Source organism: Callorhinchus milii, unplaced genomic scaffold (assembly GCF_018977255.1).
Source record: "Callorhinchus milii isolate IMCB2004 unplaced genomic scaffold, IMCB_Cmil_1.0 Scaffold23, whole genome shotgun sequence".
Classification (NCBI taxonomy): Eukaryota; Metazoa; Chordata; class Chondrichthyes; order Chimaeriformes; family Callorhinchidae; genus Callorhinchus; species Callorhinchus milii.
Genome location: NW_024704764.1, coordinates 6,474,487 through 6,490,314, shown reverse-complemented (window position 1 = coordinate 6,490,314; position 15,828 = coordinate 6,474,487). Strand labels below are relative to the sequence as shown.

The 15,828-nt window shown below is 41.0% G+C and overlaps 1 protein-coding gene across 1 annotated transcript in view; it reads left to right on the top strand.

Annotated features, from left to right (window-relative positions):
• Window positions 1–15,509: 15,509 nt before the first annotated feature.
• LOC103183821 (tumor necrosis factor receptor superfamily member 16) overlaps window positions 15,510–15,828 on the top strand; it is a 42,706-nt gene continuing 42,387 nt past the window's right edge. Inside the window, exon 1 of the mRNA XM_042343277.1 lies at window positions 15,510–15,675. Coding sequence (XP_042199211.1) covers window positions 15,640–15,675 — 36 coding nt within the window. The 5' untranslated portion in view covers window positions 15,510–15,639. The remainder of the gene's footprint in view (window positions 15,676–15,828) is intronic.

Sequence of the window (15,828 nt, the reverse complement as noted above, 5' to 3'; positions counted from 1 at the left end):
AATTAAGCATCTGTGTGCACGGGTAACTATGCCTGTGTGTAAAAATGTCATTACTGCATAATGCGGTTAATTTAATCACCGAATAATGTAAAAAGTGATTACCGCATTTAACAAAGCTGTCTTTTCTCTATTCACAAGAACACAATCGGAGATTTCGTGATGCCAATCTCTCGGCAAACCTACACTCAACTTCAGCAACCACTTTTTATTGACCTTTGCCTGTTGTTCAATGTTGGATTTCAAAGATCTCAGAATTTGAGGGGAATTTAGCTGATATGCATCAAGAGCTTTTTAAACTCCAGCTTGGCATCACTTGACTGTGACCGTCTTGGCTTCATCTTGTTGGACGTTTCACTGAAAAGTATATCATCTTCTGTGTGATAGACAGAATTGTACCATTGCTGTCGTTTCACCACATATCGTATTTCAGATTCCTTACACTTATCCTTGCATTTAACACAGCGCCCTATTACGTCATTGAGATATCTCTTAGGGCTTCACAGGATGTACTGTGAAGTGTAGTGACTGTGTATTTTATAGGCTAACGCGGTATTTATGCGCAGAAATGTCGTACGAATAGCCATTGAAGTGAATAGTCTAAGTTTTTCAGGAGGATAGTTGGTGTCACTGGATCTTTAACACCCACCTGAACAGGCAGACGCAATCCACAATCTTTTAACTAAATTAATCAATATTAATTTACAATGAGCGGCTTTCTGTTTATTTTTACACTTTGTAAACTGTTTCTCCGACACCTCAGTTGGTAACGACACCCTGTGCCAAATACAGAGTTCGAGGCAGGATCCCTGTTAGCTTTTGAAGAGGGATTTATAGCTTAAAAAAGGACTCATTTCACAGGCCATGGCAGATAAAAGGGACTGGATGGATTCCAGTTTTGAACAACAAACACAGGCACGATGGGCCAAATGACTTTCTACTGGGTTGAAAATTTCTACAGTTCATATTGCAGTAATGGATAAAATCCCACATACCTGCAGTGAAATACCAGATTCACTTCCCACCTACACCCAACGAAATGTTACCACATCTGCTTAAGTGAAATTCACAGCTGGATTAAAGTTTGACTCGAGAATGAATCCAGAGCCAAGAATGTTGCAATGGTTACAGGTTTACAAGCCTGATGTACTAGACTCCCTATTACAAGGTGAGAGTGCTCTGAGTTGATATCCTGTGTGACGATCACGATATTAATTCAAGTTGTTGTTGTTATTAAATGTACCGCATAACAACATTGTTATACAGTACATTCAATCCGGAGCCAATTTGGAATGAATCCAAATCCTCTGAAACGCTCTGACTCAATCCCTCTGACTTGCTCCCACTTTGTCTGTCTTCGGATTGCAACTGAAGACGTTCCTTCTTGACCGCGCCTAAGGTCACCTCCCCGCTCTTACCAGCCGATCGCCGAACGCTGCCATCGTTCAGCTCTCCGAGATGTTCCGCAGTGCGAAGGTCTTTATATAAATGCAAGTTGTCGTGTTTTCCTCTTGTGTGTCATTAGAAGTGCTGGGGATTTGTAGCGATGGGGCGGGTGGGGGGGGGGGATTTGTTATTTATATTTTGGATTTTAAAGCCCCAAATATATAGTTTTAATATTACAACAACAACAAGAACAAGAACAACAGCAACAACTTGCATTTATACAGCGCCACTCATGCAGAATAGTGTCCCTGAGCGTTTGAATGATGTAGAACCAATTTTTTTGACAATTGGCACATTCGTTGAGCGAGGGTGTGGCTCGATGAGTCCTGTGTTTGGAAGCCTGACTGGAACATGAATGAACCGGTGATTTGCTCAATCGCCTCGAGCTACAGAGAGGGAGCAAAGTATCTAACACCGACATAAAGCAAAACATGCTACAGGATGTCAAGACCGTCAAGGTGTGGCTGGTAATGTTGTTTGCATCATTGAAATTTTTTTTAGGTTTGAACAACTTCGACCACAAATATACGGTCAATTCACTTTACAGTCTATTCTGTGAAGCGCTTTGAGACGTCTAGAAGACGTGAAAAGTGCTATATCAAATGCAAAGATTATTATTATTAGATCACTGACATTTTCGAGAGCTTGTTCTATGTGGATTTTAGAGGCAATTAATTGCCATTCCTACTGGAGTCCTGTGGCTCAGTGGTTAGAGCGCTTGCCTCGCAAGCGAAAGGACCTGGATTCAATTCCCGGGCGGGTCAGGACGAGACCTTATGCAAATTTTCTTACTCCACACACGCCTGTTTACCTAGCATAGGAACCCGGTTGTTAGTCGATTGGCGGATTGCACGGAGGTGAAAGTTGCGACATTTCACAATAAGTTTTGCCCACAAAACACATGGTCAATTCACTTTACAGTGTATCCTGTGAAGCTCTTTTGAGACATCTCGAAGACGTGATAAGGCGCTACATCAAGTGCAAGGATTGTTATATACTGTATATTATAAATGCTGCGAGATGCCATCAGGCACGATAGAAATGCAAGTTGTTGTTGTTATACTGCAATGCATTCGACATCAGGAATTGGAACCCATACAGTCTAGGCTGATGCTCCAGTGCATTGCTGGGGTGTGTTCTGCATTGTTGGAGGTAACGTCTTTGGGATGAGATGTTTAATCAAGTTCCCGTTTGCTTATTCAGGTGGAGTTTAAGGTCCCGCTGGCACTATTCGAACAGAGAGTTTCTTTCTTCCAGTGCCCTGGCCAAATCCCCCAGATAAAATGAATCAATCACACCATGGCTGTTTGTGGGATGGTATTGGAAGCATTGCAGAAGAATGGTGATTGAATTAGTGTCGGAAAAGATCATTAAATTAACATTTCAGATCCTGCAATGACTCATTTTCTTACAAATCCATTTGTGTTTCCCCCTACCTCCTCCCCCCCTTATTTTTTAAACAAGATCTGATGAAGATTAATCAGTGTTACGAGTTCACGATTTACTCTGATTTTCCCTCGTACACTGTTTAGGAGAGACACAGCATTGCATTATAATAATCCATGCATTGGATACAGAGAGTAATTAAGGACACTAAGTGAAGTCTTGCAATTCACTCACAAGGCAACCCCACAAATTATTCTTGTTAGAGTTCAGTCACGGTGGCTTGAAGCAAGTTCACACTGTGAACTCTTGAAGTTCAGTGATGCACACGTCTTTTAATCACAACTCAATCCGTTCCACTTTGTACTGATGAAAGAAGTCAGGCAAACATTTGAATGCACCCTTATTGGGATCTTAAGACTTTGAGCTCGTAGTCTATCCTGACTCTCCAGTGCAGTTCTGGGTGGGGGGGGGAACTCTGCATTGTCAGAGGTGCTGTTCTCTGGAAGACTGAGGTCCCCACAAATCTTTGGGTGGACGTTATAAGTCCTGTAGCTTTCTTCGAAAAGAAAAGAGACTTTCACTCGATGTCCTGATCAACAATCCCCTAAATAAAATTAGTCATTTGTTTCTGTCTGTTTGTGGGACTGTGTGCAAATTGGCTCCATTTCAAACGTCAACAATGCAAATTATTATCGTTATACAGTCACTACACTCCAGCAAATCCTGTGAAGCGCTTTTTGATGTTTTGGCATCTTGATAAGGCGCTGTCTCAAATGCAAGGTTTATTGTTATTTATTTTAAAAGACGCGGCTTCCATTGAAATCTTGTTTTTCGTCAACAGCATTTTGAAGGAAACAACAGAGATGGTTCGATAAGTGTTCGGCTGTGAGTAGCTACTTGAGAAGGGTCACAGATGGGGCAATAATGCCTTAAAGCTTGGAAATTCACACTTTGAGTGGCAAATTTATTCTTCAGAGGATCATATTTTGGGGTCTTGTTTTCGTAACCCTATCTCCCTTTGTGGAAAAATCTTGATTTTTATTGCATTTTAACACTTAATGCAAACCTGGTGTTGCAAGATAGATTAAAAACCTCACAGTTAGGTTTACTTAAGGCAATTGCTGAAGAGATGCTATTTATACTTAACTGTGTTCAGGAGAATTATAAATTAATCCCTTAGTTGCAGGGTGGATGATCTGCCTCAGGATGTTTGAATGAAGCTTTATAATGAAAGCATTTGTTGACACTTTTAAAAGCAAATTGATCGCTGTAGCGAGCGAGCAAGTGATCAAACTTGATTTCACATGTGTTTATGCTCTGTGGATGTTGGTTACTGTTCTACATTTTACTTTTAGGGATGTAATGTCAAAGAGTTTCTTTTACACTGAATTGTCAAGTTTCCAATGTTGTTCAGCATTGGGTGTGTGTTTACTAATAATACTAATCCTTGCATTTGATGTAGTGCCTTATCACGTCTTCAAGATGTCTCAAAGCGCTTCACAGAATATACTGTAAAGTGAATTGACTGCATATTTGTGGGCAAAATGTGATAGCCATTTGCGCACAGCAGCGTCCCACAAACAGTCGTGGATTGAAGTTACCAATTTATTATGTTTTTTTTCTTGAGGAATTATTATCAAGCATGTGGAATATTTGATAATAATCACATTTGGCCCACAAAATACACAGTCAATTCACTTTACAATGTATTCTGTGAAATGCTTCGAGTCATCTCAAAGGCACTATATCAAAGGCAAGGATTATTATTATTATTATTATTATCAGTTGCGAACGCTCCTGTGCTCTGTGGACGTGCTCTGTGTGCACGTTCATTTTCCATTGCTGTGCAAAATCAATAGGATGTACGAAAGGCCACATGGTTGATGCGTAGTGCAGTTACACCAGAGCACATGGTGAACACGAAGGATAATGAGCGTGTTTGTGCTTCTTGGAAATGTATAAAAATCTGTGGGCTTAACGCCAGAAGATGAGCCAAGTTACCCGCACCTCGGATATAATGCTTCAATGTTCCACTCAATATTGGATGCAACATTTTGCAATAATACCATTGATCTTTTTGACAGTGATTGTCTCCACCCTTTTTGACAGTGTTTGTCTCCCGTGCCAAATACCTTACTCACTCCGAGAGGTGCTCCATGGGGAGGCCAGTTCGCGAGAATGCACTTTAAAGTGGGTTTACTGTCTCGGATCGAGGTGATGTATTCATTCCAAGAACTTCCAAGTTGCGAATGCTCCTGTGCTCCTTGTGTTGTGCCACGTGTGCCTGTTGGTTTCGTGGCTGTTTGTGGGACGTTGCTGTATGCAATTGTGCTGCCACGTTTACCTACAAAATGCACAGTTGCCCCATTTCACAGTAAATCCTGTGAAGCGCTTTGAGGTGTGCTCCGGACATGATAAGGCATTTATTCAAATAGTCAAACATTTACTCACTTAACTAGTCAAATAATCAAATATTTCTGATAACATTGAATGACTAGGGGGCTTCCTGTAAACGTTTCGACAAACAACTTTCCCTTACGCTCTGTGAAGCACTATCCGGTTTTACCTGCTTATACCTGTCAGTACAACTCAGGTACACACAAGTTCAGCTTCCTGCTAGAGTCACTGTTCCAAAATGGTTATTTGCTTAAAAGGATAAGAGGACATGCTTGCATTTGATATGGCGCCCCAACACCTCTTCGAGACGTCTCAAAGCGCTTCACAGAATATACTGTAAAATGAATTGACTGTGTATTTTGTGGGTGAAACATGGCAGCCAATTGCGCACAGCAATGTCCCACACACACCGTCGTGTATTGAAGTGACCAAATTATTATTTTATTTAAGGGATTATTACCCCCGCAAAAGCGATCCGCCAATCGACTAATAATCGGGTTTCTACTTATTGCTAGACAAACAGAGGCGTGTGGAGTTAAGAAACTTGCCTAACGAGTGCAGCGACTGTATATTTTGTGGGTGAAATAGCGGTGGGATTGAGAGACTGAATCATTATTGTTTATCTCTTTATTCTTGAAGAAGGTTGATGGCAGCAGGAAATAAGCCGCAAGTAATGAAAAGGAAAATTACTGGTTGCTAAACCATCCCATTCTTTCTGATGGAAGGTTAGACCGTCAACGTAAGAATTGCTAGATAAAAAAAAGACCAAGGCTCGTCCAGTTTGCCTTCCACCATCCTGGCAGTCGCACGCAAGTGTCATATCCCAAACTCCTATTTCCTAAAATAAATCTACTTAACTTGCTTTTGAATGAATCGAGACTTTCTGCTTCCACCGTCTTCCTGGGGAGCCTTTTCCATACACTTACTGCTCACTCGCTGAAGTAGCGTTGCCGCAGATCTGTTTGGAATTTACTCTCCCTTCAATCGCAGACCGTGTGAGGGTGACTTGTTTACGCTTCAGAGTTGAAGCTTGAGAATGTATTGTAATAATAATAATTATAATAATAATAATCCTCGCATTTGATACAATGCTCATCACGTCGCCAGCCATCTCAAAGCGTTTCACAGGATATACCGTAAAGTGAATCGACTGTATATTTTGTGGGCGAATATACTGCATTTGAGCTGTTGGCTTGAGGTGAATGGGATTTCCATCGTTAATGTGCTTGTTAGAAATTCTACGGCTTCCCATCATCGATTTTCGCTCCATTTTTCTCGCCCGCTCGTCCTCTGTGGAAGATGATTCAGTATGATTTCCATGGGCTCTGGCACTGGCTGCTACTCTCTACATCTGAGTCCATGATGGAGTTGGCAGCCTCTTGTGGTGGAACCTGGCCCAAGCCTGTCCTCACCCGATGTTCACATTCCAGAATTAATCACTGGAAAAATCAGGAACAAAAGCCCTGGGCCATGTTCTTCCCTCAGCTTCTCCCTCGCCCAAGGCTGTGGTTGTTGGTTCCAGTGTACCATCCATCATGAGCTAAAAGATAGCACACATCAATTCACTTTACGGAGTATTCTGTCGAGTGCTTAGAGATGTCTCGACGATGTGATAAGGCGCTGTATCAAAAACTAGATTATTATTATTTTTATGTTTTGCAGATTGGTGAAGCTTTCGGTCATTGAAACCGCCAATAAAACATTTGCAGCTTCTGCAAACACTCTTGGCTATTGAGCTTGATTATTATTATTATTATTATTATTATTATTATTATCCATTGGTGACTTAGCTCAGCCAAATCCGCCATCGGGTTTAAGCCACCTGCCTAAATTACAGTCACTACACTTTATGGCACACATCAGAAGTGGGAGCTTCCTGGGTTGCCTAATTACTACCACAATAATAATTATAATGCGCTTCAGAGGTTTATTGTATTATTATTGATGGTGATGTTGCTGATCATCTCTATTTGTACTGCCTAGCCTGAGTTGAGTGTCTGACATTAATTGTTCTCACAATAATTTGCTTCCTAAGTGATTCACTACATTTCTTGCTGTTCGTAGTTCACATTTTAAGATTGTTCCTTTTTCTCTCCCCAGCGTGAGTGGCTAGGATTGCCCAAAATCTTACTGCAAGCTATAGATTCCCCAATGAAGTGGGCTGTTGTCCTCCACGGTCTACTGTTCAATTACTCCCATGACTGATTGGCATGTGTTTTGTTTAGTGCTTAAAATGACAGCTGAATAAATCTTTAAAATTACCTGCTCATTTGGGCTCAATTATGCTGAAATTAGCTTACTGAATTCAATTCTCCATTGAAACCACTGATCTCATTTAGAGGGAGTGATTTTTTTTTACCTAAACTGTCATTTTCTTGTGCATTTTTATCTGTCCTTTACATTTGCAAGGTCTTTACCAAACGTTACAAGATTTATTGCATTTATTATACAACCAAAAGTTTCTCAAAGCTGCAGAAAGATTCTGAAAATAATCCTTACATTTGGAATAAGGCCTTTCACTGTGTTCCTACATTCACGTCAGGAAGACATCTCAAAGTGCTTCAAATTATATACTGTAAAGTGGAGTGACTGCATATTTGTAGGCAAATGTCTTGATAAGAGGTGGGTTATAATGACGGGTCTGATTTTATAAATGGTCATGAAACGTTTAGTTCTTTTACACCAATTGGAATAACTCACATTGTTACTTTCGTTTGTGAGACAGAAGTCTAAACTCAGACACATTTAGAAGCCAGACAGAGCTTTCTCAAGGTACTGAATACAGACAACTTGGCCGTGGTTTACTGATAAATGAGACTAAAAGTCTGGGTTTGCTGATCTGTTGCTGAGTCAGGGCATTTATATTTATAGCTGATATCTGCTGACTAATTGTAGCAAAAGCCATATTTATTACAATGAAGGTGTCTCTAGTAACCGAGGGTGCAAGTAAATTGTTAACTTGTCAAAACGAATGTAAGATAGCGATTAGGGGGATCTTAAAGTGAATTTAGGAGAAACTGCTTTCAAGCAATTGCTTGAATCAGATACTTACAGATACGTTCAGGAGGAAGCGAGACCCTCACATAACAATAATAATAATCCTTGCATTTAATAAAGCGCCTTATCACGTCTTTGAGACGTCTCAAAGCGCTTCACAGAATATACTGTAAAGTGAATTGACTGTATGTTTTGTGGGTGAAACGCGGCAGCCAATTGCACACAGGCAACGTCCCACACACAGTCATGGTTTAAGTGACCAATTTGTTATTCTTATTATTTAATTTTTTTCTCCACATAATGGAGAGGGAAACAGAAGGGTGTGGGAGGGGGTGAGGAACAAGTGAAAACTCGTGCGGAGGGTAATAAACGTGGGCACAGACTGGTTATGTTCTTTGCGAGAGCAGAGTGGGTTCCAAAAGAACAAATGGACCGGTTGCAATCGGAGCAGAGAGAGTGAGAGAGAAAGAGAGAGAGAGCGAGAGAGAGAGGAAAGGAGATGTGGAAGTGGTGCCAAGCAGGAAGGAACAGGCAAATGATCAATACAGGGTTGTTAGAATGAACCTAAGTGACCGAGCGATAATTTCTCATCTCTTCCTCCCGTGCGTTTCTTACGGATTTAAATGGCTGAAGGTCTGTTGAGTCTGTTTGCTGACACATAATTGGAAAACATCACACACGATCAGGAAATGGCACCGATGTAGGATGGTGAGACTGAGGAAACTAATAATAATAATAATAATTATCCTTGCATTTGATACAGCGCCTTATCACGTCTTGGCGATATTTCAAATAATACAGTGTAAAGTGAATTGACTGTATGTTTTGTGGGCGAAACACCCACAAAATTGCACACAGCAGCGTCCCCACAAACAGTGCTTGATCGAAGTGACCAAATTATTATTATTGAGCACGTTATAGCTCAGAGAACCTGAGCCCCTTTGAACAAAGCTGTGAGACCAGCTCAGCGTGAAGGGCATGAGATAAACGCAAGTTGTTGTTGTTGTTGTCCTGGCCTGTCCAGGCTTCAACTTTTTTCCTCCATCATATTCTCCCATTTTAAAGCCCATTTGTAGGGTTAAACGGCCCAAATCCCACTTTAATTCTGTGTCTATTTCAAAATTGGGCTTTGACGCCTCAGTTAACGTTGATTTAATTGGGGATTATTGGTGGGAACAGATAGTTCGAGGTGAGAGCTCTAACCATTGAGCTACAGCACTCCACGTTAGGTGAGTGTGTTCGGCCCCACTCATGTTTTGCAGTTTACTAGTTTTGTTGTGACTTGCACCGTCTCCAGCTGTGTTGTTTTACATTGCCCAGGTGATGCGTTCCTCAGGTTTACACCATTTTTCCTCATATTACATTATTTGGATTTCGACTCAGACTTTCAATTAATGAGAGCAATATGATTGCACAGACACAGTGATGATCTTAATAAATAATCCTTGCATTTAATACAGCACTTTTCACGTCAGGAGGATGTTTCAAAGTGGATGTCCGATATACTGTATAATATAAATGTACGTAGGTACACAGTGTAGTGACTGTGCACTTCACAAAGCGCTGTATCAAATTCAAGGATTATTAAGCAAGGTCGACAAATGCAAGTTTTGTGGATTCTGCTGCAAGTGAAACCCTTCCTGTACCATGCTCAATGGAAGGGTTAGTCAGGCACAGCAAACTCTTAATAAAACTTGGTTGTGTAGACTCCAGAAAATCAGGACAAGGGGAGCATAATCTTAAAATTTAGAGCTAAGCCATTTACAACAACAACAACAAGATTCCATTTATTGAGCGCCTTTCACGTCAGGAGGACGTCCCAAGGCGCTGTACAGTTGGGTCAGGACCCGAGCAGGGGGGAAATGGTCAGGGTGAGGGGAGGGAAGGGAGGGAGCGAGGAGGGGGTAGAGAGTCGAGAGGGGAGCTGAAGGCACGGTCAAAGAGAAAGGTCTTGAGACCGGCGTTGAAGGAGGAAAGGGAGGAAGCGGCGAAGGCACTGGGGGATGGAGTTCCAGAGCCTCGGGGCTGAGAGGCTGAAAGCCCGGCCACCGATAGTAAGGCGGTTGGGGCGGGGGATGTGGAGCAGACCGGAGCCAGAGGAACGGAGGGTACGGGCGGGTAGGTAGGGGGATAGTAGGTCGGAGAGGTAGGAGGGAGCGAGGCCGTGAATGGCCTTGTAGGTGAGGGTGAGGATCTTGAATTCGAAGATTTAGGAGTGAAATAAGGAGGCAATTTTTTCACACAAAGGGCAGGGGAAATCTGGAACTCTCTCCCCCGAAAGGCTGTGGATTATTACATTTTCAAGACTGAGGTGGATAGGTTTTTGTTAGGTCAGGGTATCAAGGGGTATGGGGCAAAAATGGTTAATTGGAATGATCTTTATAGAATGGCCATGATATTATAGAATGGCAGAACAGACTTGAAGGGGCTGAATGGCCTACTCCTGTTCCTATGTTCTGATTAATGACTGCGGGCTAGAGCGGAGTGCACACATTCTGTGGAGGAAGGGACTTGATGGACCAAATAGTCTTTTATTTTCTCATTACATGTGTTATAGAACATTAACCTTGTCCATATCCATCTAACACAGAAAAAAAAATGTCATCCCTACTGTCAAACAATCCTGCAGGTGGAAGGGACTCACTGTGTCACCCCATGTTGTTGAAATATATGGTTTATTACCTCAGAGTGCCTTGGCATATTTCAAACCGAATGTTCCAGAAGGTTTGATAGTTAAATGGTTAAAAGTAGCTTTGCTGAACGGGCTGAGATTAGTTTCTGATTACATTTTGTATTTTCCTGGGAGATGTTCACACCTCTGAGACAATGAGCAATCAGGTCCCTGAGCATAGATGTAAGAACGATGGACCACAGAAAGAAAAAGCTGCAGCCTCAGACACCTGCCTGTCTCAAGGCTGAGAAACAAGCAGCGTGTGGTAGGCTGCCCACAAGTTGTCCACATCTCTCTCTCTGTGCAAAGCAGCCTGCGAAGGGTATGGGCTATCTCTGTGACCATGGAAGGTGGAGATAGAAACACATCGAAGAAAGATGTAACTTTGGATTAGTTGTATAGAGGGTCAGCACACTTTCCAGTGGAATCAATATAGATTCTACTGTACCTATGTATATGTCCAGGAGATGAGGGAATTTACCTCCAGTAAGAAAGTGACCATTAAAAGGGAAAGAGGAGGAGTGGTCGGCAGAAGCCAGAGGAAAGACAAGGATGGAGGTCAGATGATCGTTGCCCAGAGTCAGCGGAACGGGTACATGGTTTGATTCTGTAAATACTTATATTTTCAATCTACGACTGTTTGTGGGACATTGCTGTGCGCAATTGGCTGCCGCATTCGCCCACAAATATACAGTCAATTCACTTTACAGTGTGTTCTGTGAAGCGCTTTGGGACGTCCTCCCGACGTGAAAAGCGCTATATCAAATGCAAGGATTATTATTATTATTATTATTATTATTTGACTAATTGTTCAATAAAACTTTGTTGCATCACTTGTCGGGTCATATTTCGAACTCAGGGGTCAGAAATCCTATCAATGTCCGTTGGACTTGTTGTTATACTGATTTAACAATTTTTCAAAAGCTGTCACTGTGTATGAAATACTGAGGATGCCAGCAATTACATATGTAATGGAAACCGAGTGATAGGAACTTTGCAGTGCGGATTCCAGTTAGACAGCAGTTAAAAATAGCTGGCTGCTTTTTGGCTGTGTTTGTTGGAAATATGGTACGGTAAATAATAATAATAAAAACGGACATTAAAGGATTAGCAACAGGAAAAAAGAAACAAACCTGAAGGAATAAAAGCATCCAAGTAAATTAGAACTGAAATTTAATCCTAAATTACAAAATCAGGCCGTCTCGGAAAAAAACGTCACTGACTTGTGTTCTGACAAAGTCAATCGAAATGCAGTTTAATAATGTTGATGGAATAATCTAATATTTGCAATCAACATTTCAGTTAATTCATGCTGTATCCGGTGACGCGCCTTGAGACATTTCGACTATGTGATAAGGTGCTATATCAAATGCAAGGATTATTATTATTATTATTATTATCATTATTTTGCTACAAGCACATTATCCCAGTTACTGACTCCCACACTCTGGTGTGATGCCATGTAACCATTTATTTTATGGTAGCGCTGCCCTCAATACAAGAGGTGAATGATCAATTTAATTGGAGGATCAATTATTCTACTGATGTCTTCCTGTCCAACACCATAGTTTAATAGCGAAATCAATAGCTTTCTCATTCATGCGGAAAAAATAAACATCTTCATTTACTGACATCATCTGAAGTTTGTTTGCGGCCTTCATAATAGTGAATTGACAGGGAAAAAAAGTTTGTGAATTCAATAGATCTTTGAGTTTGTGTTATAGATGATGAAGACTGGTCTTTTGTAGGTATTGTTGCCATATTTTCTATATTTCAAACTATTTGAAGTGTTACGCGAGGAAGCCGCTCACTCACTTGAACTATGTAACTATATATAACATGACAAAGGGGGTATTTCACACTGTTATCCTAACATGCACACCTTATTCCCCTGTAAACAGAAGTACACGATGGAGAACATTACAGATAGTCGAGATCGGGTCATTTAATCAATGGAACGGGATGAGTATATAATGACATAATCTGAAACCCGTGGATTAAATTACAGCCACTTAACTGCGCAATTGTGTGGTATTTTTATAATTTTATGTCAAGGTCTCAACAAAGTTAAAACTGCACCAACGGGGGAGGTTGAAAGCAGCATTGAAATGGCACTGATTGATGACTGTGTCCTCACATATCCTCACAAGTCCTCAACCCACTTTATAGCGTTTTCTCCAGGCCGGTTTAAACAAACTGGGGCCGTCCTTGGATATGGAACCCATGATCTGATTTTGCCGAAAGCAATGTGGAACCATTACATCAACAACCCATGAGAGAGTTAACCACACTTCTTACTTCAGAACCAAATTAGCCCTTCAAAGTGCACAATCCTATCATTTTCCCATAACAACTTATCTAAAGTTATACCACCTACCCCGTAACATTCATCACGCTCAGACATAAACGCTACCATTTAGTTGATTTTGATTAGAAGTATAGCGTCTACAAACCATTTGAAACCAAACATAAACTTTTCTCACCAGAACAGAATAATATTTTGAACAACGACATATTTCTGATTCCGACAGAAGGAAAGCAGAGAGAGAGGAGAGAGAGAGAGAGAATGGGAGCCCTGGCGTAGGGTTGGAAGGATAGCAGGACTATTTGAAATAATATTCCTATAATATTTAGCCAACTAATATGCTATGCATAATTTAAGATATTCTTTGAAACATTGATTGGTGAATGCGAGTGTTTTCTTGTCTCTCTCTCTCTCTCTCTCTCTCAGCCCCTGAGCTACAAAGCATCTCAATGACCAGCTGATCAAAGGGTCTTACCCTTAAGTGCTCTGAAAAATAAGGAGCCAGAGAATTTGGAATTTAAACACATCCTTCTAATACGAGCTCAGACATTAAGCTCTTTGGGAGCATTGCTCACCCAACAGTAACTAGGGTGTCAAGGAACTGTCGATAAGTAATAGTAACCCTCAAACGTGCTGTGAGTTGCACTGAGCTCATGTCGAGATTCTTAAACCGATTGAAACTCAGGTTCTAAGGTTATGCAGGTTTGTTAATTAATGGAGAAGCATTCACATCACAATGTCACTTTTTGATGATAATAATAATGATAATAATAACAATCCTTGCATTTGATACAGCGCCTTATCATGTCTTCGAGATGTCTCAAAGCGCTTCACAGGTTACACTGTAAAGTGGATTGACTGGGTGTTTCCTGGTGAAATTGATCTATTGATGTCTTCCTGTCCAACACTGTGAAGCAGAATACACTCAGTGTTGGGGCCCAACACCCAACAATAGAGAACAGGAGCTGTTTATTATAATTTTATAATTATTTGAGCGAGGCGATCAAAAAGTTTAATTGGCAGTTGCAGCACCTTGGGACGTCCTCCTGACGCGAAAGGCACTATACAAATGTAATGTTGTTGTTCTTGTTGTTGAGAGGTTTTCAAGAGAGACAAAAATGTAAATTGTGTGTTGGGGGAAGGGAGGGGGGAAGAGAGAGGACTTTGAGCTATTTTATAGAGCTGTTCCCCCTATTGGGTCGTTTTCTACAAGTCCCCTTTTACAGGGCTTTTGTGACAGACCTAAGTTTGGGTTTGGGAGGAACATAACACGTTGTCTGATCTGTTTAAACTGCGAGAGAAGACCTATTTACAGGAGTCAGACTTCCCTTTGTACAAATCAGGGGGTGTCGGTTTCTTTAACCTTGAGATGGACCAGAAAATATATTGTATGACAAACAAAGAGAGAGAGAGAGAGAGATGGAGAGCCACAGGAATCAGTAACATGCACAAGGTTTGGAATGTATACAGCAGAATGGATTGGAGCTGCATTTAAAATGCATCCTATTTTGTTGTATATATCTATATATATATATATATATATAGAAATGTCACAAAAACAGTATTTTGCCCTTTTTAAAATATATTTAAAGGCAGATCCGTTTAATAATCCCTGTGCGTATTGTGTTACCTATTCACTCTTGGTGCAGACTGGATCCCACACCCATCAAATGATTGTAGATTCCTTTACGAACTCGTGTGCACATGAGCGGAAAAAAGCACCATTCTCCCCATCAATCCACGAATTTTAACACGAATTGGACAGAAGGCTTCGCAAAGGGAGGACAAAGCCAAAGGGAAAGAGATAGATAGAGAGAGAGAGAGAGAGAGAGGGCTATTCCCATTGCAATTAGAATTGCTGAGCAATGGGCATTTTAAGGAGAGCAAAAAAAATACTAAATAGGGAACCAGTCTGAGCTCACAATTTAAAATATATTCAAATACATACATATATATACCTTTGATCCCTTTACATATGCTATAAGCAGTCTCTGATATATATATATGAGTGTATATATATATCTGAGTGTATGTGTATATACAGCCCTATATATATATATATATCAAATGATTGTCGGGTGTATATACTGTATGTGTGTTTCACTACGATGTGGGATAGTGAGAGTGGGTGTGGAGATGAGGTTAAGACTCAACCAACAACCAACAACCAACCAACCAGGAACAGCTGAGTTAGAGCTACTTTGTGGCTCAAAGGCACTCAGTCAGTCAGTCACAGTCAGTCCGCAGTCAGTGTGGTTCTCAGCTCTCTCTCTCTCTCCTCTCACACCACACACACACACACACATATATATATATATAGCTTCTCTCTCTCTCTCTCTCTCTGCTGCTATGGAGATGTAAACGGATCAAAGTCATAGCAAAGAAAGGAAGACACCAAACCCTCACTGAGCGGATATTGAACTGCATCTTCACACAAAAGATGAAGATCGCATCCTTTATTTTGGTCCTTTCTCTGGTGAGTGATTTGACTTTCTCTCCTCTCCTCTCTCTCTCTCTCTCTCTATACCTCTTACCCCCCAATCCTCCCCATCACCACCACTAACACCATTCGGTTGCTCACCTGCTTTTTTATTCCTCCCTCCAAAAATAACGCTGTATATATTGATTT